This window comes from Eumetopias jubatus, unplaced genomic scaffold (assembly GCF_037043125.1).
Source record: "Eumetopias jubatus isolate StellerSeaLion01/CBP00866 unplaced genomic scaffold, mEumJub1_p1.0 scaffold_7, whole genome shotgun sequence".
Classification (NCBI taxonomy): domain Eukaryota; kingdom Metazoa; phylum Chordata; class Mammalia; order Carnivora; family Otariidae; genus Eumetopias; species Eumetopias jubatus.
Window position 1 is genome coordinate 137,705,501 of NW_028274813.1, and position 23,572 is coordinate 137,729,072.

The window sequence follows — 23,572 nt, forward strand, 5'->3', positions numbered from 1 at the left end:
CATCTGCAAAGAGTGAGAGTTTGACTTCCTCTTTGCCAGTTTGGATACCTTTGATTTCTTTTTGTTGTCTGATTGCTGTGGCTAGGACTTCTAATACTATGTTGAATAACAGTGGTGTTAGTGGACATCCCTGCCACGTTCCTGACCTTAGGGGAAAAGCTCTCAGCTTTTCCCCATTGAGAATGATATTGGCTGTAGGTTTTTCATAGATGGCTTTTATGATATTGAGGTACGTACCCTCTATCCCTATACTCTGAAGAGTTTTGATCAAGAAAGGATGCTATACTTTGTCAAATGCTTTTTCTGCATCTATTGAGAGGATCATATGACTCTTGTTCTTTCTTTTGTTAATGTATTGTATCACGTTGATTGATTTGCAGATGTTGAACCAGCCTTGCAGCCCGGGGATAAATCCCACATGGTCATGGTGAATAATCCTTTTAATGTACTGTTGGACCCTATTGGCTAGTATTTTGGTGAGAATTTTTGCATCCATATTCATCAAGGATATTGGTCTGTAGTTCTTTTTGATGGGGTCTTTGTCTGGTTTTGGGATCAAGGTAATGGTGGCCTCATAAAATGAGTTTGGAAGTTTTCCTTCCATTTCTATATTTTGGAACAGTTTCAGGAGAATAGATATTAATTCTTCTTTAAATGTCTGATAGAATTCCCCTGGGAAACCATCTGGCCCTGCGCTTTTGTTTATTGGGAGATTTTTGATGACTGCTTCAATTTCCTTAGTGGTTATAGGTCTGTTCAGGTTTTCTATTTCTTCCTGGTTCAATTTTGGTAGTTGATACATCTCTAGGAATGCACCCATTTCTTCCAGGTTATCTAATTCGCTGGCATAGAGTTGCTCATAATATGTTCTTATAATTGTTTGTATTTCTTTGGTGTTGGTTGTGATCTCTTCTTTCATTCATGATTTTGTTGATTTGGTTCATTTTTCTTTTTGATAAGTCTGGCCAGGGGTTTATCAATCTTGTTAATTCTTTCAAAGAACCAGCTCCTAGTTTCGATGATCTGTTCTACTGTTCTTTTGGTTTCTATTTCATTGATTTCTGCTCTGATCTTTATTATTTCTCTTTTCCTGCTGGGTTTCGGCTTTATTTGCTGTTATTTCTCCAGCTCCTTTAGGTGTAGGGTTAGGTTGTGTATTTGAGATCTTTCTTGTTTCTTGAGAAAGGCTTGTATTGCTATATACTTTCCTCTCAGGACTGCCTTTGCTGTATCCCAAAGATTTTGAACAGTTGTGTTTTCATTTTCAGTGGTTTCCATGAATTTTTTAAATTCTTTAATTTCCTGGTTGACCCATTCATTCCTTAGTAGGATGCTCTTTAGCCTCCATGGATTTGAGTTCTTTCCAACTTTCCTCTTGTGATTGAGTTCTAGTTTCAAAGCATTGTGGTCTGAAAATATGCAGGGATTAATCCCAGTCTTTTGGTGCCGGTTGAGACCTGATTTGTGACCTAGGATGTGATCAGTTCTGGAGAATGTTCCATGGGCAGTAGAGAACAATGTGTATTCCGTTGCTTTGGAATAGAATGTTCTGAATATGTCTGTGAAGTCCATTTGGTCCAGTGTGTCATTTAAAGTCTTTATTTCCTTGTTGATCTTTTGCTTAGATGATCTGTCCATTTCAGTCAGGGGGGTGTTAAAGTCCCCCACTATTATTGTATTGCTGTCAATGTGTTTCTTTGCTTTTGTTATTAATTGCCTTATATAATTGGCTGCTCCCATGTTCGGGGCATAGATATTTACAATTGTTGGATAGACCCTTTAAGTAGGATATAGTGTCCTTCCTCATCTCTTATTACAGTCTTTGTTTTAAAATCTAATTTGTCTGATACAAGGATTGCCACCCCAGCTTTCTTTTGGTGTCCATGAGCATGGTAAATGGTTTTCCACCCCCTCACTTTCAATGTGGGGGTGTCTTTGGGTCTAAAATGAGTCTCTTGCAGACAGCATATTGATGGGTCTTGTTTTTTGATCCAATCTGATAGCCTGTGTCTTTTGATTGGGGCATTTAGCCCATTTGTATTCAGGGTAACTATCGAAAGATATGAATTTAGTGCCATTGTATTGCCTGTAAGGTGACTGTGACTGTATATTGTCTGTGTTCCTTTCTGATCTGTGCTGCTTTTTGTCTCTCTCTTTGCTTAGAGGACCCTTTCAATATTTCTTGGAGGGCTGGTTTCGTGTTTGCAAATTCCTTTAGTTTTTGTTTGTCCTGGAAGCTTTTTCTCTCTCCTTCAGTTTTCAATGAGAGCCTAGCTGGATATAGTATTCTTGGCTGCATATTTTTCTCGTTTAGTGCTCTGAAGATATCTTGCCAGTCCTTTCTGGCCTGCCAGGTCTCTGTGGATAGGTCTGTTGCCAATCTAATATTTCTACCATTGTAGGTTACATATCTCTTCTCCCGAGCTGCTTTCAGGATTTTCTCTTTGTCTCTGAGACTCGTAAGTTCTACTATTAGATGTCGGGGTATTGACCTATTTTTACTGATTTTGAGAGGGTTTCTCTGTGCCTCCTGGATTTTGATGCCTGTTTCCTTCCGTACATTAGGGAAGTTCTCTGCTATAATTTGCTCCAATATACCTTCTGCCCCCCGCTCTCTTTCTTCTTCTTCTGGGATCCCAATTATTCTAATGTTGTTTCGTCTTATCATATCACTTATCTCTCGAATTCTGCCCTCGTGATCCTGTAGTTGTTTCTCTCTCTTTTTCTCAGCCTCTTTATTTTCCATCATTTGGTCTTCTATATCGCTGATTCTCTCTTCTGCCTCATTTATCCTAGCAGTTAGTTCCCCCATTTTTGATTGCACCTCATTAATAGCCTTTTTGATTTCGACTTGGTTAGATTTTAGTTCTATTTCTCCAGATAGGGTTTCTCTAATAACTTCCATGCTTTTTCCAAGCCCAGCTAGTATCTTTAAAGTCATGATTCTGAACTCTAGGTCCGACATCGTACCAATGTCCGTATTGAGTATGTCCCTGGCTGACGCTACTATCTCTTGTTCTTTTTGCTGAGGTGATTTTTTTCGTCTTGTCATTTTGTCCAGAGGAGAATAGATGAGTAAGAGAACAAAATGCTAACAGGTTAACAACGTCCCCAGCAAATATACTCTATACAAATCAGAAAAGACCTGAAACCAGGGGAAAAGAAAGGGAAAGAAAGAAAAAGATTAAAAAGAAAAACAGAACAGTACAAAAAAAACCGAATATGATCAAATATGATCAGGCTAGTGCATAGATCAGTGCCACACACTAGATTTTGGGCGTATTTTGGTCTGTTAGAAGAAAGTGTCTCCTAAAATTTTAAAGGAAGAAAGACTTATATATGTACAAAATAAGGGTTGATAAAATGAAGGGATAGAAGATGACTGTAAAGATGAAAATTATAGAAGATTTTATAAAAGGAATTGATACAATAAGAAGTTGTTTGAAAAAAGAAAGAAGATTTAAAAAAAAAATGTGATCAGGCTGGAGACTAGAACAAAGCCATACTCTAGTGATTTAGGGTATATTTTGATCTGTTAGAAGAAACTGTTTCTCACAATTTTTAAGAGAGAACAACTTATATATATATATATATATATATGCCAAAAATAAGGGTAACTACTATGAAGGGATAAAATATGACTCTAAAAATGAAAATTAAAAAATGTTTTTTTAAAAAAAGGGATTGATAAGATGTTGGTTGAAAAAGGGAAAAAGAGAAATTAAAAAAAACAGTTAAAAAATTAACTTTGAAAAACTGATGAATCATGGTAAAAAAAGCCATGAATTCTATGTGCAGTATTCCTCTAGCGCTGGAGTTCTCCCGTTCTCCTTGATCGGTAAACTTGGTCTTGGCTTAGTGATCTTCTGGGGTGGGGCCTGTTGCCGTGGTTCCCAAATGTCTTTGCTGGAGGTGGAATTGCCCCACCCTTGTCGGTCCCAGCTAAGCAAGCTCCTCGGGTTTGCTCTCAGGAGCTTTTGTTCCCTGCAAGCTTTCCGTAAAGCTTTGGAGGACGACAGTGAAAATGGCGGCCTCCCAATCTCCGCCCCAGAGGAGGCAAGAACTCGGGGCTCCGCTCCTCAGTGTGCCCCCAGAGAAAAGCAGTCAGTCACTCCCATGTCCCCGGTCTCTGGCCGCACTCCGTGCTCACCCGGCCTGTGACCGAGCGTTTCTATGTCTGGCACCCGACCACGTGTGGAATCTCCAAACCCAGCAGATCCCTGCGGTTCGCTCCCGCGCCTCTCCTCCCGGGGGAGGGAGGGGAGTCTCCCTGGATCTGCTGCTTGTTGGGGTCCTGCTGGAGGAGCAGTGGCCCGACTGTGTCGCCGATCGCAGTTTATGGCAACCCCGAGCTGAGAGCCCGCGCCTTGGCTCCGTCTCTGCAGCCGGCTTCCCTGCTCCGATACTTGGGAGCTCTGCCGCACTCAGGAACCCCCGGTCTTTCTGTGACCCCGAGTGTCCTGAGTCCACACTGTCCCGCGAGGGTTCCAACCCCCGCTTAGCCACTGGAGCGACGTCCCTCCATGCAGCCGACTTCTAAAAGTTCCGATTTTGTGCTCCGCGGCTCTATCACTTGCCAGAAGGGGCTGACGGAGGCCCCCTCCCCCGCCGTCTATCCTCCCGAATATCGCCTCAGATTCACCTCTCCACACGTCCTACCTTCCAGTAAGTGGTCGCTTTTCTGTTCAGAGAGTTGTTGCTACTCTCCTCCTCGATCTCCTGTTGAGTTCGTAGCTGTTCAGAATGGTTTGATCCCCATTCAGCTGAATTCCTGAGACCAGACGAAATCCAGGTCTCCTACTCCTCCACCATCTTGCTCCGCCCCCCCATTAATTCTTTTAAAGAACCAACTTGTAGTTTCATTGATCTGATCTACTGTGTTTCTGGTTTCTAATTCATTGATTTCTGCTTTAATTTTAATTATTTCTCTTCTAATGCGTGGCTGAGGCATCGTTTGCTGCTTTTTCTTTAGTTCTTTAAGGTATAGAGTTATTTGGTGAATTCAGGATTTTTCTATTTTTTTAAGTGAGGCTTGGATGGCTATGTATTTCCCCCTTAGGACCGCCTTTGCAGTATCCCATAGGTTTTGGACCAATGTATTTTCCTTCTCATTGATTTCCATGAATTGTTTAAGTTCTTCTTTGATTTCCTGGTTGACCCAAACATTCTTGAGCAGAGTGGTCTTTAGCTTCCAAGTGTTTGAATTTCTGCCAATTTTTTTCTTGTGATTGAGTTCCAGTTTTAAAGCATTGTGGTCTGAGAATATGCAGGGAATAATCTCAATCTTTTGAGACCTGATTTGTGACCCAGTATGTGGTCTGTTCTGGCGAAAGTTCCATGTGTGCTTGAGAAGAATGTGTATTCTGTTGTTTTAGGGTGGATTGTTCGGTAAATATCTATGAGGTCCATCTGGGCCAATGTATCAGTCAAAGCTCTTGTTTTCTTGTTGATTTCTGCTTAGATGATCTGTGCATTGCTTAGAGTGGAGTATTGAGGTCTCCAATTAACGTATTGTTATCAGTATGACTCTTTATTTTGGTTAACAGTTTGCTTATGTAGATGGCTGCTCCCATGTTGGGGGCATAGATATTTACAATTGTTAGATCTTCTTGTTGGATAGACCCTTTAAGAATGATATAGTGTCCTTCTGTGTCTCTAATTACAGACTTTAGTTTAAAATCTAATTTGTCCGATAAAAGAATTGCTACCTCAGCTTTCTTTTGAGGTCCGCTGCCATGGAAGATCGATCTCCGTCCCTTCATTTTCAGTCTGGATGTATCTTTAGGTTCAAAATGAGTCTCTTGTAGACAGCATTTGGATGGGTCCTGTCTTTTTATCCCATCTGCAGCCCTGTGCCGTTTTATGGGAGCATTTAGGCCATTCACGTTGAGAGTGATTATTGAAAGATATGAATTAATTGTCATCATGTGGCTTGTGAAGACGTTGTTTTTATAGATTGTCCCTGTACATTTCTGTTGTGTATCACTCTTGGGGTCTTTCTCCTTTTATAGAACCCCCCTTAATATTTCTTGCAGGGCCGGCTTAGTGGTCACATATTCTTTCAGTTTCTGCCGGTCGTGGAAGCTCTGCATCTCACCATCCATTCTAAATGAAAGCCTTGCCGGATAAAGTATTCTTGGCTGCATGTTCTTCTCATTTAGTACCCTGAATATGTCTTGCCAGGCCTTTCTGGCTTGCCAGGTCTCTCTGGATAGGTCTGACATTATTCTGATGTTCCTCCTTCTGTACGTAAGGAATCTCTTCCCCCAACTGCCCTTAAGATGGTTTCCTTGGTTCTAAGATTTGCAAGTTTTACTATTACATGCCGGGGTGTTGGCCTGTTTTCCTTGATCTTGGGAGGGGTCTTCTCTGCCTCTAGGATGCAAATGTTTGTTTCATTCCCCAGATTGGGGAAGTTCTCAGCTACGATTTGCTCAAATACATCTTCTTGTCCTCCCTCTCTCTCCACTCTCTCCGGGATTCCAATTATGCTGACATTGGAATGCTTCATGGTGTCACTTATTTCTCTGATTCTGTTTTCATGATTTCTGAGTTGTTTTTTCCTGGCCTCCTCTTTTCCCTTTTTATCTATTATATTGTCTTCCAGGTTGCTTATTTGTTCTTCTGCCTCACTTACCCTAGCTGTTAGATTATCTTGATTGGGTTGGATCTCATTGATAGCATTCTTAAGTTCTGCCAATTCAGCTTTCATTTCTGCCCTTAGAGACTCTATGTTGCCATTAATTGATTTCTCCATTCTAGCCATTGTCTTCACAATTGCTAACCTGACTTCCATCTCTGACATCTTGGTTATATCTGCATCCATTTGTAAATCTGTGGCATAAGTCATAATCTCTGAGTCTTTTCTATTTTGGGGGCTCCTCCTCTTAGTCATTCTGTTGATGGGTGTTTGAGGGAATGTATAGAGTCCAAATTATTGACCAGAACGCAAGCAAGATGCACCTGTTTTCTTGGGACCTTAGGGTTGCTGGCCTTTTGTTCTCCCAGCCTGTCTTCTGAGGGAGGGGCCTGCCGCGCTGTTACTCAGGCAACCCTGTTTGGGCGGAGTTGCCCTGCCCCCCTGTGGCGGGGCATGGGCTCAGCGGGAATCAGTTTTGGGGGGCTTTTGTTCTCTGGCGGCTTTCCCCATGTCTTTCCGAGAGTCAGAGCAGAAGAGAGAGCAGAAGAGACCGTTTCCAACCCTCTGCCTCAGAGCTGAAAGACCACAGTCTGTTCTTCGGTGAGCTCTCCGGGCCACACCATCTCCGTTTCTGTCTGTGCTGTTATAAACTGCAGCGGCCTGGGTTGTGTGCCCCTCCGCAGCGCTCCCAGTGCTGCCTCCAGGTCGTGGCACGTCTTCTGCCCTTTGTGCTTCTTAAACCGGCAGCTGCTCCCAGTTCATGCGGCCGCTCCCAGTTCATGTGCTTAACTCCGCTGCTCTGGGTTGCCCTAAAGTCCTTTCCCTGCCACTACAGGTCTTCCCCAGCGCACGAGGCTGTCGCTCACCGGCAGTGTAGGATCCCCACAGCCAGGCTCCCTCCCGCTGCCGTTTATCCTCCAATATCTGCCCTGCCCTGCCCATGAAATCAGGGCTCCCTGCTTCGTACCTCGAAACCAACCACCTGTGATACTCTGTAGAGATCCAGATCTTCTTACATCTCAGGCTGGTTTCGTGGGTGCTCAGAGTGGTCTGGTAGATATCCAGCTCAATTCCGGGGACCAGTTGAAATAGGGCCCCCTACTCCTCCGCCATCTTTCCTTCCTCCTCTAAAGTATGTGTTCTGAACACACTTAAGGTAGGCTAGGCTAAGCTATGGTGTTTGGTAAATTAGGTGTATTAAATGCATTTTTGACTTACCGATATTTTCACCTTCCTCTGGATGTATCGGGATGTAATCCCATCATAAATTGGAGATCATCTCTATTAATTTGCTTAACAACTTAATTTCTTCCCCACTGCTTCCTGTGCCTTCTAGAACTTTGGACTATATAGATTCATTTCCTTATATGAGAAACATTTATCGATTCTGGATTAAAGTTCTTAAATTCTCTGTTATTACTTGTTGCTAAAATTGGTGTATGTACTTTGGGAAGTTCTCCACTGTCTTAGTTATATGTTTCCTTTTCTCTTTCTAATTAACTGCTTCCAACCTGCCATGAGGCTCTAACCAAATCATTATCAAGCTTATTAGATGGTGTTAAAGGCCTCATGAGCCAGAAGAGGGCTGCTTTCTGAGTATAATGAATGAAGGGATGGGATTTGAAATGCCCATTTTGACTGTTGGACTGCTCGGCTTGATCCTGAGTAATCATAGGGAAAGGTCAAGATAAAATATTTATATATTCTAATTTCTTTGTAAAATTAACATCTAAAAATTTGTTCCATTTGTCATTCATTGTCAGGATCCCAGAACCTCAAAAACCTCAAATGAAGCCACCTGAAGATATTGTTCGGTCTAATCATTACGATCCCGAGGAGGATGAAGAATATTATCGAAAACAACTGTCATACTTTGACCGAAGAAGTTTTGATAACAAGCCTTCTACACACATTCCTGCTGGCCATCTCTCAGAGCCTGCCAAGCCCGTTCATTCTCAGAATCAACCAAACTTTTCTAGTTATTCTTCGAAGTAAGTTATTTCACCAGGACTTACCTTTCAAAAATAAGAGACATAAAGGTTCAGTTGCATAAGGTAGAGTTAATCACATAAAATTTAGTATATTTGGAAGGAATGCAGTTAAGTCCATAATACATGATTTCTGTCAGCTGCAGTCATTCAGCAGTGTGCATGGTTTCTAGCTCTAGGATGTGTGTGTGTGTTTTGTCCTTAAACTCTGATAGCAGATAACACAAAACTTTTGCCTTATGAAAGATATTAAAATCAAAGTGTTTTCAGGTAAGGGAGTAAACTGTGAAGACCCTGAGTTTTAGGTGAATCATAAGTCTCCCCACTGTACAACACACTTAATAAACTGGTTCTTTTCCTTCTTTTCTGTTTTTGCTTTTTAAATATGAACACAGCATGGCAGGGGGCAACATTATTTGAAAGAGGACAACAGAGTTTTGTGGAGGGTTTTTTGGTCTTTTTTTTTCAAGGTGACAAAGAGCTTATCTTTTTTTATTGTTGGAGCTTGAGGGGACTTTAAGGATTTCTGGTCCAGTTTTATGCAAGAGGAAACCGAGGTCCAGTGAGGTGGCATGACAGGGGTAGAGCTTAAGACGTAGCACCCAAGTTTCTTGACTCCTAGTCATCTTTTCCCCGTTCTGTGCTTCTCCTTTTTGTTGACTTGTCTGTTGGGGATCTTGTTGATTTGTCTGTCTTTCTTGGGGTTTTTGTTGGTATACAGACCCACTAAGAGTGGGATATATAAATTCACATTGGCACAGGTGTGTTCATACTTCAGCAAAACAAACCCACAAGAATGAGAAACAGATGTGGATTTATTACAAGGAGTTGGTTTACACCATTGTGGGACCTTGCTGTAAGTTGTAAGTTGTAAGTTCACAGGACAGGAAGAGAAGAGGCAGAGTTGTTTGGGAATCTCTGAGTTCAGGGAAGGCCTAAGTTCTCTTTACAAGGGTCCATCCAGATCTCCATTTTGATTATGTGAACTCAACTGATTCTAGGCATTACATCTGTAAATCCCTGTCACAGCAGGAATTTGAGCAAAAGATGGGGCTATAGTTCGGCCTGCCCAAGTTGACACATCAAAAAGCCATCACAAATCATTCTTATGTCTAAGTTCCAAAGCACCCAGGTATTTAGTGAATTAGATGCTTGGGATTATCTGGACTTAACTATCATTTGTTATTTACTATTGAGTGGAAAATAGAATATTCTTTAAAACCTCTAATATTAAAAACCTAATTTTAATTACCACTCTAATTCTTAGACATCATTTGAGGTGAAGTTTTAAAAACCTTTTTTCCACTGTCATCCATTTACACCTTTGTCTAGAGAAGAAAGCCGTTTGTGAGAACTACAAATGCAAACCAGAGTGCTGCAGTGGACGTTGTTAAATGCAAACAGTGTCCAGTGTCGTGAACCTCCCCTAACGCAGCACTAGAGAGGTGCCCGGTACATCTGGAGAGAGTGTCCAGACTCAGACAGTGAGCTGTAGTGAGCTCACTTTTACTTGTCATTTAACACATTGATTCTTCTTCTTCTTCTTCTTTTTTTTTTTTTAAGATTTTGAGACAGAGAGCACGAGTATGGGGGAGGGGCAGAGGCAGAGGGAGAAGCCGACTCCCCACTGAGCAAGGAGCCCAACAGAGGCAGTGCATCATCCCAAGGACCCTGAGATGATGACCCGAGCTGAAGGCAGACACTCAACCGACTGAGCCACCCAGGCGCTCCACATTCATTCTTGTTAGCAGCAGGTCCAAGGGTATAGTGTAAAGAGAGAGATTTTATTATTTTATTTTATGTTTTAAATTTTATTTATGTACTTGGTAAATAGATTACAGCCTTAAGAAAATACATTTAGGTCTAAAGAGTAAAAAGTCTTTTCAGAGAATCAACTGACAAAGCGTTTCTGGTTTTGCATTAATTGGGTTTTCTACAAAGATTTAGTGACATGTTTCTGATGTATAATTTTCCGACAGGGTCTAGAACGCTGCCTAGTATTTGGTGGGTGGGGACTCAGCAGCACAGGGCACAGTGTACTAGGTGCATCAGTTGCCCCCCCTTTCCATTAATGCAGCTTTGGGAGGAACGAGTCTTAGCTGGTCCGAGGTTCCTCAACCATATATTGCCTTTGACAGAAATAGATAACATCTGTCTTTGTGAATACGCCTAGGACTCTTGAGTGTTTGGTTTCACTGTTTCCTATTGTGAGTGTTATGGGAGTTGCAGAGTGTGACTTGAGATGGACACTAGTATACATTTCCTTCTTTTGTGGCATAAAGTGAAAACTCTTCATAGTTGTGCTGTATTTCCCCATGTGGGTATCTGGTGGGTAGAGCAATGGGAAGGGGAATGAGGAATAAGATAGGATGACAGAGAGGAGGTGTTTCTGTGTCTCCACCTTCTAGTGCTGTTGTACTCCTGTGCCCAATTAAGACAGCTTTAACAACTGGGAAATAATTTAAAATATATGAACCTCTTTGTCCTGTATTTCAAAACCATTTACTGTTTTTTGGTCACCAGTAGACTGCCTGCAGGCCTTTATTTTCTAAAGTAAAATATAGAAATAACAAAGTTGTCTTCTTCCAGATAACATGTGCTTACGTTCCACTTAAACGCACGCCTCAGAAATGGTGGGAGTTAGAGAGGGGAGAAGTCTGCTAGCATAGGACACACATCCTGGAAAGCAAGTGCATATCACCTGTCTTACAGTTCTGGAGAGCCCGGTTGGAACTGGGGAGGTTTGGAAATAGTGGCTTAGCTGTTCATCTTCACAGCCTGCGAGGAGTTTCCAGGATTCCACCACAGGGCTGAAAGAGCAGTCTCCCTCTGGGTCTGTGTACCTTTCCCCGCCCAGAGACTCAGTGAACTTCTTCAGGGATTTTGCTGGCACTAGAATCTTTCTCTCTCAAGAGTCTACTTACTGTGAGACTTCCAGGTCTCAAAACAAATGTTAGCAGTTTTCAACCTTTTAAGAACTAAGGAAGATTGATGTTAGGTGATTTCTGTGTGCGTGTATGTGACGTTCAGTGAGAGAAGCTGTGAGATTCAAGCATGGCGGCTTTACAGATAGGCTCCACCCATCCCAGGACTTAGCTCTAGGACCGGTGATGGATAAGGTCTTGCTAGGAAGGAGCACAGGTTCATCAGTCATGTTTCAGAGGCAGTCCTGTTTCCACTCGCCCGCTCCTCATTACCCTGCTGGGGACCCACACAGCCAGTGGGTTGGAGTGCTTCTTCCTGTTTTCGCTTAGAGGATTTCTTTTGCCTGGCCCTCTTCTTTTAATAGAGCATTTCATTCTTATTCAGAGCCTGTTGATTATTCCTGGTATCCCTCCTTTATTTAGTTCATCTCTTTACTCACCACTGGCAAGTGAAGCCAGAGGGCAGAGGTGGAAGAGGAAGAAAGCTCAGGCACCTTGCTACTCACTAGCTGCACAGTTAAAATATGTGGAGGGCGGGCAGGCGGGCAGGCAGGACCTAACTACGTTACTGTATTTTAATTGATGGGTGATTTTCCTAGCTTAAATGAAAGTTAGTGATATATTTTTTTATAGATCAAATTCTTTTGAAATGATGTGTATTTTTTTGGTTGCTATTTTAAAATGACATTTGAATTCCATTTGCTGCAAATGTACTTAGTTAGATTGACCATTTCCTTTCGTTTTTCTATTGCGCTTGCTTTGCCGTCACCTAGATTTCTTGGCTCTTACGCTAGCTATGACTACTTGAAAAGGAGCGTCAAGTGGTAAGACTGGCATTAATGTGAGGCTGTTACATAAGGTGTCCCTCACTGCGTCACTGGCATTATGTGCACTTTCAGATTGTAAAGTCTTCAAATGCTTCGCGTAAGAGCCCGAAAGCAACGTAACAGCGTCATTTTAAAGCTTATCACAAGACTAGACTTCGTCGATGAAATTTTCTGTGAAAGTACGTTCCAAACGTCTGTTTTGTTTGTGCACATAAAGCCAGTGCAGCTTTGGCTCTCTGCAAAGGTTTAGATGGCAGTGTTGTAATTATGGGTCTCTTTTAAAGATTTCTTTTGTTTGAATTTGATGTGTTACATATTAACAATTGGCGATCTGAAAAAACAAGCATAGGTGGCACAATTTGACTTAAATGAGCCTTGTAAAATCAAGCAATGTCTGCTACTCCAGCAGTTGTTAAACAAAAAAATGGATCCAGTAAATTAAGGGCAGTTGCCAAGTGAGAGATGTCCAGAGTTTTTAGTGTCGCTGGAACACAACCACACTAATTTCATTTACATATTATGGCTGCTTTGGGGCAGAGTTTGTATAGTTGTGCAAAAGCCTATATGGCCCCAGAAGCCAACAACATTTATTGTCCAGCCCTTTACAATAAAAAAATTTGCCAATCTCTGGTCTATAAAACCATTTTTTGTGGTGCTTTGAGCGTGACAGAAGTCAAGGCTTTTTGTACCTCAGATACCAAATCAGAAATGAATCTAAGAAAGATTTGGGTCAGTAAATATTTTTGAAAATATTTGGAAGGCTTTCTCAAACCTCTCAACCATTACTGGTTTTTTTAAGCAAAACAATTAATATTACAAGTATACCCAAAATTTCATCTGCCTTTTGGTTGCCATCTTCTGGATGTTTTACTAATACTCTTTGAGTATCTGTGCTGTCTTACATTTCTTGTGCTGATAAATGGTCGAATTTGTTTGTATATTTGGGTAGAGTTAACCATTTATACTCCTGAGAATAAATTGTGAAATTTCTAGTTTGTTTTTTTTTAAACTCAGGGATACTTAGAGGAATGAGAACTTGTTTTGTCAGTGTAAATCCATTTTCATATGTTGGCCTTGTCTTCGTTTTTTCACAGGGGAAAGTCTCCTGAAGCTGATGGCATGGATAGATCATTTGGTGAGAAGCGCTATGAGCCGGTCCAGGCCACTCCCCCTCCTCCCCCATTGCCCTCCCAGTATGCCCAGCCTGCTCAGCCCAGTACCAGCTCCTCTCTTGCCCTCCACACGCATGCCAAGGGGGCACATGGTGAAGGTAGGAAGTTTGAAAGTTGTCATTACTGCTGTAATAGAGTAATACTTACAAAACTGAATTCTTGCAGTTTGTAAGCAAAAGGGTTTTTCATTAAAATATATATACTTGAAACCTTTAGCCTGGGAACAATGAAAACTAAGGGTTTTTGTAAGTAAAGTACATCTCCTGTTTTTATGACTATGACCATTGTATCAGATAAGCCTTTTAGCTAAATAGATTTTAATCTCCTTTACTAGCACAGCTCAATCTCTGGAAGTAGTATTTGTTAGCCAGTATGTCTAAATCTAAATATTTGGCAGTTTGTAAAAATCAGTTACGTTCCTTCTCCACACATGGGTATAGGAGAGCTGTAAAGTTCCATGGAACATGTGTCCCTCAGCACCTTGCAGTTAGGTACTGTGGCAAAATCCCAACAAGGGGTCCAGCAGTTCCCACTGATTCATCTTAACAGCTGTACCCCTGTGGTTTTGCCCGCGCTGTCTCCTTCACAGGTCTCTGCGCAATAACTCTTACCCCATGCCCCCTTACCCACGCCGTCTCTCCCTGGGCCACTGGTGTGGCTCTTCTCCCTCATTCCTGCTTGTTCCGTCTTTCCCTTTCCCTTTCCCTCCGCCCTCCGACACGTACAGCTCACTAGTCCATTGTTCAGAGCGCCTTGCTTTGTTCCTGTTGCCCCTCAAACCGTCTGTGTCTGTTTGCTTTCCCTCAGACTCGCCGAAAGGAGGATTGCTGCTTTCACCTCCCAGTGCCCCTTATTTGGCCCTTTCAAAAAAAGGGTTGTCTATTTTACCCTAAGAATATACCATGATTTATCCATTTTCCTGTTGCCTTTTTGCTTCTACAGATGTTTCTCAGTTATTTTTGTAGGAATCAAATTCTGGGCCAAGTCTTCAACCAGATGAGCTGTAGAGTCGTACTGGTAGATTGACATTTCCCCATTTTAGGATTTTCTTTCCACATTCTCACGTCTGCTGATAAAGTGTTAATTCTTTCCAATTCTTAAACCCCTTTTCTTTCTTTTTCTTGCCTTTTTATGCTGGCAAGGACCTCAAATAAAATGTTGAGTAGAAGTGATGATAGCAGACATCTTTGCTTCCCCATCTTTTAGGGAGAAAGGATTTAATATTTCACCCTTCCATGTTAGCTATTGTTTTTTTTGTGGCTTCTCATAGCTACCCTTTATTATGTTTTGAATGTTCCCTTTTATTCCTTTCTAGTTTGCTGAAAGCATCTGGTCACATGCCTTAAGATGATCATAACCTTTTTCTTATTTGTTCTGTTAATGAAGTAAAATATGTTGCTGTGTTCACAAGGAATTTGGGTTTATTATTATTATTTTTTAATAATGCCCTTGTCTGGTTTTGCTGTCATTGTTGTGCTAATTTCATAAAAGAGTGCCGAGGACATGTTCCTCTTTCTCTTTTTTGTCTGAAAGACTTTGTGTAGCATTGATGTTCTTTTTCTCCTGAATGAGTTGCTAGAGTTCAGTCGATACTACTTTATACTGCCACCAGCCATACCTGGAAATTCCTCTTCCACATCTTTGCCAACACTTGGTGTTACCAAACTGAAGTGTTGCCAATCTAGTGGGTGTGAGATGGTATTTGGGGTTTGTTTTGGGTTTGCATTTTCCTCGTAGTGAGGTTGAGTGTCTTGTATGGTAACTGAGCATTCCGGCCTTCACTTCCGTTGTTGCCTCTGCAGGGCTTTGCCCATCTTCTCTTTGGTAGACTCTTCTTGTGGGTGTATAGGAGTTCTTTAAAGGTTTTAGATCCTAATTCCATATAATGATACAGGTTGTAAATAGCTTCTCTCATTCTGTGGCTTTCCTTTTGACTTTAGATGAGTTTTATAGTGCTGATTTTTTTTTAACATAGCTGTATTGTCATTCTTTTTTTTTTTTTTAAGATTTTTTAATTTTATTTATTCATGAGAGACAGAGAGAGAGGCAGAGGAAGAGGGAGAAGCAGGCTCTCCCCACAGAGCAGGGAGCTCGATGCGGGCGGAACTCGATCCCAGGACCCTGGGATCATGACCTGAGCCAAAGGCAGACGCCTAACCGACTGAGCCACCCAGGTGTCCCTGTGTTGTCATTCTGTTTCTTATTTGTTACGGATGTTGGAGAGGGGATACTCAGACACCAGTCTCTGGAGGCCTGGACTCTTAGAAGCATGACCTTGACCCCAAGGCAGCAGAATACTCTAAAGCACCACATGTGTCCATCCGCCTCCTGGTCCCTCAGTGTCACAGACAGCCACCAGGGCTCTAACCCTGACCTTGGCCGTGACTCCAGCACTGGGACAAGTTAAGATGGGAGAGACACCGGAGAGGGGCTGTTAAAGTTTTTTGAGGAAGTTTTAAAAATGTTTATATGTGTTTATTTTTTCAGGTAGTTCGATGTCGCTGGATTTTCAGAATTCTTTAGTGTCCAAACCAGACCCACCTCCATCTCAGAATAAGCCAGCGACTTTCAGACCACCGAACCGAGAAGACACTGTTCAATCTACTTTCTATCCCCAGAAAAGTTTCCCAGATAAAGCTCCAGTTAATGGAGCTGAACAGACTCAGAAAACGGCCACTCCGGCGTATAATCGATTCACACCAAAACCATACACAAGTTCTGCCCGGCCGTTTGAGCGCAAGTTCGAAAGTCCTAAATTCAACCACAATCTGTTGCCAAGTGAAACGGCACAGAAACCTGACTTGTCTTCAAAAGCCCCCGCTTCTCCCCAAACTCTTGCGAAAGCACATGGTGCAGCACAGCCTCCTGAGTTTGACAGCGGGGTTGAAACTTTCTCCCTCCACGCAGATAAACCTAAATATCAGTTGAACAACATCAGCACAGTACCTAAAGCTGTTCCTGTGAGGTAAGAGTTTTGCCTTTTTCTTGGTCTTGTGGTTTGTCTAATGTGAGTGTGGCGTAGTTTCTGTGACTTGGGACTTAAAGTGAACATTTTAACTTCGACTTTAAACCTAACAGTGTTGTCCAAAATGTTGTTGAGATGAATGTCGTTACGTGAAACATCCTACAAGAGGTACAAGATAATGTTAATAAAGTAATAAAGTTAACGACCACATATGGTCCGTAGGCATTGTCATTATCCGCGTTTTACTAAGAACTGCGGTTGAGTGACGTTGTGGTTTGCGCAGAGTCACACAGCTAGGGTGAGGGGGGCCTACATTCAGCAGCCCTTGGTCGTCTGACCCCAGAGCCCATACTCTTAACCAACCATAGCTTTCCATAACCTCTAACCTTGGGCTGCTGAGGTACGCTTGGAGAATTTCTCAAAAACATAAGCATCTGTGTTCTTATCCACTCTTTGTTCAACAGTAATAAAAATGTAACAACCTCAAAATGGTTGTTCTTTTTATAGTTTTAATGAGTAAGATGTCTGAGCAAACGAGAGAAAGCGAGCCTACCTGGATCCATATTCCATATACTCCTTTCCCTCTTGTCCTTACGTGGTGACTGACTAGACCCATTCTGGCCACACGGAAGCTCACCTCAGCCTCAGCCTCCCAAATCCACTTGTATTGTCAAGCCACCACCCGCTGAAACCGAAGCACCAGCAGCAGAACCCGGGGCCAGGAGGACCACCTGCGGTCTGCTTCCCAAGAGCAAGAATGCTCATGGAAATGTGCTGCCTTCCCCTCTTTGTGAACCTTTCCAGTAGTGGGGGATGGGAAGCCTGTCCTTCCTCACACACATCAGCCTTGTCCGTGGTGCTCTGGTCGTGCGGGAATGAAGCTGCAGCCTCCCTTCATACACTTAACTGTGTCATTCCATCTTTCTGCTCACCTTTAGGTTGTGACTCAAAATTTTACTTCAAGAAGTCTTGATAGCCTACATTTTTGAAGCAGTCATTGAAACCACATCCCCTCGGCCTTGGGTATTCTTTGTGTACTAAGTGAATATGTTTTTTTTTTTTTTCATGGGTGCTTGAGGTGTACCCACAGCAAAGTATTACCTCATGGCACTGTGGAAGCCTTTGACAGCAAGGAGTGATACTCAGGGAGTACTGCTCAAAATCCCAGGGAGGTGGAGAACCTAACTAGTACTTCTCAGGTCTCATGTGCCATCAGCTGTAACATGCACCATTGTCTTAGTATCACTAAGAAGAAGAGAAAGTGCTGCCAGTTAAACCATGACTGCCAATCTTAAAACTCAAATTTCATGGATGTTAAAATGTGTTTCTTAAAACTAATGAACTATAGCAGTTGGGTGAGCAAGGTGATCAGACTTTGTGCATTCTGGTTGCAAAAATTAGTAAGGAAGGGAAGTTGATTAGTTAGCTTCAAAAGTGAAAATGATTTCTCCAGGAAGAATATGACTTATTATTCCTGTGAGTAAAATGTGTCACTGAAAACTTACCTTCTTGATATATGGAGAAATAAAATGAAACGAAACCACCTGTTGGAATCATAGTGGCAACTCCTTTGCATTGTGGGGGGTTTACTCATTAGTTGTTTCTGAACTCTCAGCCCTTCAGCTGTGGAAGAAGATGAAGATGAGGATGGTCATACTGTGGTGGCCACGGCCCGAGGCGTGTTTAACAGCAATGGCGGGGTGTTGAGCTCCATAGAAACTGGCGTTAGTATAATTATCCCACAAGGAGCCATTCCTGAGGGAATTGAGCAGGAAATCTATTTCAAGGTCTGCCGAGACAACAGCATCCTTCCGCCTTTAGATAAGGAGAAAGGTAAGCGTGTTTGTTTCCCTGTGTAGTTTTAATAACTAGAGTTGCCCTCTGTGCTCTTGAAAGCTTGTAGTGCTCAGTTGAGAGGATAATCGGGACACCCTTTCTACTTTGCCAGCCCCAGCATGTGCCTCCCATCAGGGAAGGCCCCTCAAATGAGCACTGTGGAGGGGGGTGCTCTGGAGTGGCATCATGGGTGTGCAGGGGGTGGGTGATAGAGGTGAGCACGCTAGACTTCCCACACGGTGGGCTTTACTTTTCAGTGTGAAAGTGACAGTGATGACAGGTGACCAGGCCTTTGGACATTCCTCCACCTGTCTGCTGGGTGGTCTTAGCTGACCTCACCAAATCTGTCTTTGAGCCATTCACCCCTTGCATCTCTGGAGATGGGTCTAGGTAACACCCACTCAGAAAGGCTTTGCTCCGTGCCTGTTACCTGATTGTAGAACAGAGGCGTCTTGGAGCAGGTGCTCATCCCCCATCGCTGGCACCGGTCAGGGCTCAACACAGTAAATAACGTATCCCTATCAGGTATTACCATGTGTGTTTCTGAACTTCTTAAGGAATCTAGGAAAGCTGTTATTTTTCATAATCTTTTTTAAGATTTTATTTATTTGACAGAGAGCACACACAAGTGGGGGGAAGCGACAGGCAGAGGGAGAGGGAGAAGCAGACTCCCCGCGGGGTAGGGAGCCCGATGCGGGGCTTGATCCCAGGACCCCGGGATCATGACCTGAGCCAAAGGCAGACGCTTAACCGACTGAGCCACCCAGGCGCCCTATAAGTAACTTTTATAAAACGTACATTTGGTGAATATATCTTACAAAAACCCCATGATCTAATGCAGTTGCCACCAGCTACCTGTGGCTGGCTACGTTTGTGTGTGTGTTTTTTTGTTTTTGTTTTTACATCCTTGATTAAAAATTTCATTGAAAGCAGAGGATACAGAATAAAACAGTATTTTACCAAAATTTAAAAAGAAGTGATAGACATAAGCAGTTTTGAAATGCAGTCTGGGCTAACATTATCTTTTGTTGTGACAATAAGGAAATTACAGATTATTTTAAAAATCATAAAAATGACTATAACATTACTAAAATGGGGCAAAGTGTCTATGTTAAATGCATATTCTCTACTTTGTCATAAAATTGATTCCCAGATTAATTTTTCTGCAAGAAGTTTTCATGTAATTTTTTTTTCCAGTTTTTCACTTTTTTTTTAAAGATTTTATTTAAATTCAAGTTAGTTAACATATAGTGTGGCATTAGTTTCAGGAGTAGAATTTAGTGACTCATCACTTACATAGAACACCCAGTGCTCATTGCAACCCACGTGCCCCCTTTTAACTAAGCCCATCACCCGTCTAGCCTAATTCCCCTCCGTCTCAACCCTCAGTTTGTTCTATAATTAGAATCTCTTACTGTTTGCCTCCCTCTCTGTTTTTATCTTATTTTATTTTTCCTTCCCTTCCCCTGTGTTCATCTGTTTTGTTTCTTAAATTACCTGTGGCTATTTTGAGTTGAAATGTGTACAAGTGTAAAAATACACACTGAATGCAGAGATTTACTGTCTTGATTACATGTTGAAATAATAATGTTTTGGATATACTGGGTTACATAAATACTAAAGTTTATTTCACCTGTTTTTTATTTCAAAGTGTCTACTAGAAAATTCTAAATTACACCTGTGTCCTCTATTTTTCTTGGTCACTGCGGCTGTAGAGAATTAACTGCATTTGGTTTTAAAGCACATCATTAGAAGGGGGCATGAGGAGAACTGTGGTCTAGAAGGAAGGTGCCATCTAACCTCTCACCCCTACCCCCTCCCTGTCTGTAGGTGAGACACTGCTGAGCCCCTTAGTGATGTGTGGGCCCCATGGCCTCAAGTTCCTGAAGCCTGTGGAGCTGCGCTTACCACACTGTGCGTCCATGACTCCTGACGGTTGGTCTTTTGCTCTAAAATCATCCGACTCCTCGTCGGGTATGCTGTCTTCACTCTGTCCTTTGGGGGCTTTGGGTACTGTCATTGATTAATCCCTGGGCTGTTGGAGCTACCCATGCTGTTTGTGAGCACATCTCTGCCTCTGTTCCTGTGGCCTTGTGTAGTCATCACCATGGTTTTAAAATTTCCTTGTGGTGCATGCATAAATGAATGTGGAAAGGTACAGAAGTTTCTGCCTTTTAAACATTGATGATTTGGCCAAAGGTTGACTGTTTCTTGATGGTCAAGAAAATTATTTGTTCTGTCAAAATTATTAAGATGCAGTGGGAGAACTGTTACCACTGCCCTACATATACAGGCATTTTCATCTTCTTATTAAAATGATTTGGTTCCTTTATACAATAATTTCTGTTTTTCGTTACCATTCTTTAATTTCTCAACCTACAAAGTATATACACCAGAGACGCTTGAAAGACAAAAAGTACCTTCCACTGTGATCATACTTGGCCATGGTTTCTCAGTGTAAAACTCTAAATTTAATCTTCTATTATACACACTACTTTTAAATAGCTTTTTGCTCTTAAGATCATAGCTTCAAAGCTTCCATTGCATTTTCACATTTCTCACTTCCTTGGGTGACTACATCAGTTACCAGTTGATGAAACATTGTGTATTTTTGGTATAGATCGCTTTAATTGAACCTCATATAGAAAAATAAGAATTTAAAGTTTTGTTTCTGAATTTTTAGTAAACCAGGTGAGGATTATACACTAATATGAAATAGAACTTTAGAGTATAAAGATTACAGGAACATACTCTATTACTACCCAAGATTAAAAAATTATATATAAATATGTATTTCCTGATATCTACAAGTATACCATTTTCTGGAGAAAGCTAATAAATTAATTCTAACACACTAGATAGTGGAGCTATTTCCTCAGGGACTCCACTAGTGGAGACACATTTTTTTAGCGTAGTTTGAATTAATATTAATGAAGCTGCATTTTAAACATATATTCTGAAAGTCAGGTTGTAGCATGAGCTCTGATTATTTTCTGAACCAAATTAGGATGAGAAGCTTTAAAATAACTGTTGTAGTTACTTGTTTTATAGTGATTTTTTTCCCAGCTACTATATGAAGCATAAATGATTTCTCCATTTGTTATTCCATATTTTATACCACAGAATGTAAAGTTATTTTGTTAGATTGAAACAGCTTTTTCCTTTGTTAAATTTGAGTATATTCACCTAGAGCAGAAATGTACTTCTGTATAATCCTGTAAGGCTTTAGAGTGCTTTGTTACTATAAACTTCTGTTGAGAAAGTCAAAGGTAGATTTTGATGACAACTGACCCAATCCTAACAAAAGTTAGTATATTGGAAAGAAACTTTGAGCCTAAAGTTACGATTTTTACTTTACTTCTAAAAAGCTGTCATAGCTCTACTTCGTCGCTTAAACAAGCTGTTACCTGCAGTGCAGCATAAGCCCATATGTATTTGTGAAGTGATTTCGCCTCTGTTTAATCACTCTGTTGTAAAACTGCTGAGCCCATCGTAACTCAGAGACCGTTTAGGTGATGTACAGCTCACCGCAGGCAGGGTCTCTCAACCTTAGCACTGTTGACATTATGGCCAGATGAGAATGCTTTGTTGTAGGAGCTGTCCTGTGCGTTGTGGGGTGTTTAGCAGCATCCCTGGCCTCTACTCACTAGATAGGAGTTGTGACGGGCAAAAACATCCCAGACATTGTCCCACAGGGGTACAGAAGGAAGGCAAAAGTCAGCAGCTTTGACCATCACTTATCTTGGACGCCATAGAGACAGTCATCCCAGCCTTCTTCACACTTGGTGTCCATTGCCTGGGGCTTCTTAGCTCTAGCCGCAGATCTCAAATCACCCAAGAGCTTTTTAAATTCAGATACCCAAGCCCCGATTCAGTCAGTGAGTTTTCAGAACTACATGAGTGATTTTGTTGTACAGCTAAGATCAGGGCTGAGAAGCTCTCGGTCCAGACTTAAACTGATTTTTTTTTTTTTTTTTGTAAAGGGGAAGGAAGGGTCTTTAGGAACCGGATTCTGCAGAACTTTCAGGCATTCATATGTTGGTCTGTAATTGAGTATGAGAAATATGTTCTCCTACTCCGTTCAAATGGATGATCATAACATTTTTGTCCCAACTTTCAAAAGTGCTGTGAATAATTATGTGGACCCGGGCACTGGAACTACCTCAGGCATATATGGTCGCCCCAGCTTCCTATTCATTGTTTGAAAAGGCATGAACTTGAAAACACAATAAAAGAGAAATCTGAAACAGCTTTGAATCCTTAGATTCCAGTGGGTCCTCATTGAAATACAGCACCTAGAGTTTTGATACAAGTGCTATGCTGAAGAGATAGGAGAGAATTGTATCTGAGTATATGTCCTCATGTTAACCCGTGGTTGCAAAGATCACGGCTAGCGGTTTCACCAACTGCAAATGACAGGCACTTCTTTTTCTCTCCTAGGTGATCCTAAAACCTGGCAAAACAAGTGTCTTCCTGGAGATCCAAATTACCTTGTTGGAGCAAACTGTGTTTCTGTCCTGATTGACCACTTTTAATTCTTAAAATATAGGAACTTGATTAAATAATGTGAAGCTGGGTTAAACTTACTAAATCTAAATGGAAGCACTCTATCAAGTATTACACTTTTCTTAGAATTGATACTGCAGTTTTTTAGTATTAAGCATTTTGTTTGAACAGATGAAGATTAGTGAGCATGCCCCTGCACCGTGGTTCAAAAACATGCTGCAGACTGCGTGTTTTGTGATGGAAAAACTAGCGGCATTGGCTGGAGGGTCAGAGATGGTTTGCTTTGTAATGATTTTTGTACTTTTTTATGGTCACTGCTTCACATATTGATTTCCGTTAAAATACCAGCCAGTAAGTGGGGTGCATTTGAGTTCTATTCTTTCCAAAGTACACTGTTTCAAACTTTATTATGGCCCTGGCCTGGCATACACATTTTATTTTATTATGCATGAGGTAATACACATTTAAAAAAATGTACCTGGACCATATAAATCAGTGTAGTGGATTTAACAGAAATGTACAGCAAGGGGAATTTATAGCTTTTTTGGGGGTGGGTGGGTAGGGAGTCAAGTGAAGACAATTCCTTACTGTATATGAAAACACATTTTTTTAGGGAAGGACACCAAAGCATGTGAGACTGGTTCTGTGGCCTCTTTGGATCTATAAATTGACCATATCACCACAGACATACTAACCAGCAGGAATGCCTTACCC

At 41.6% G+C, this 23,572-nt stretch overlaps 1 protein-coding gene across 2 annotated transcripts in view; it reads left to right on the forward strand.

The window, feature by feature from the left end:
- The window catches only part of TJP1 (tight junction protein 1), a 98,082-nt gene extending 74,749 nt beyond the window's left edge, over positions 1-23,333 (forward strand). The window contains exons 21-26 of one of the 2 annotated variants that reach the window (XM_088025207.1): positions 8,404-8,631; positions 13,474-13,649; positions 16,039-16,516; positions 18,132-18,349; positions 20,183-20,326; positions 22,793-23,333. In XM_088025207.1, coding sequence (XP_087881333.1) covers positions 8,404-8,631; positions 13,474-13,649; positions 16,039-16,516; positions 18,132-18,349; positions 20,183-20,326; positions 22,793-22,887 — 1,339 coding nt within the window. In that variant the 3' untranslated portion in view covers positions 22,888-23,333. The remainder of the gene's footprint in view (positions 1-8,403; positions 8,632-13,473; positions 13,650-16,038; positions 16,517-18,131; positions 18,350-20,182; positions 20,327-22,792) is intronic. The other variant, XM_088025208.1, reaches the window with a different exon arrangement.
- The last annotated feature ends 239 nt before the right edge of the window (positions 23,334-23,572 follow it).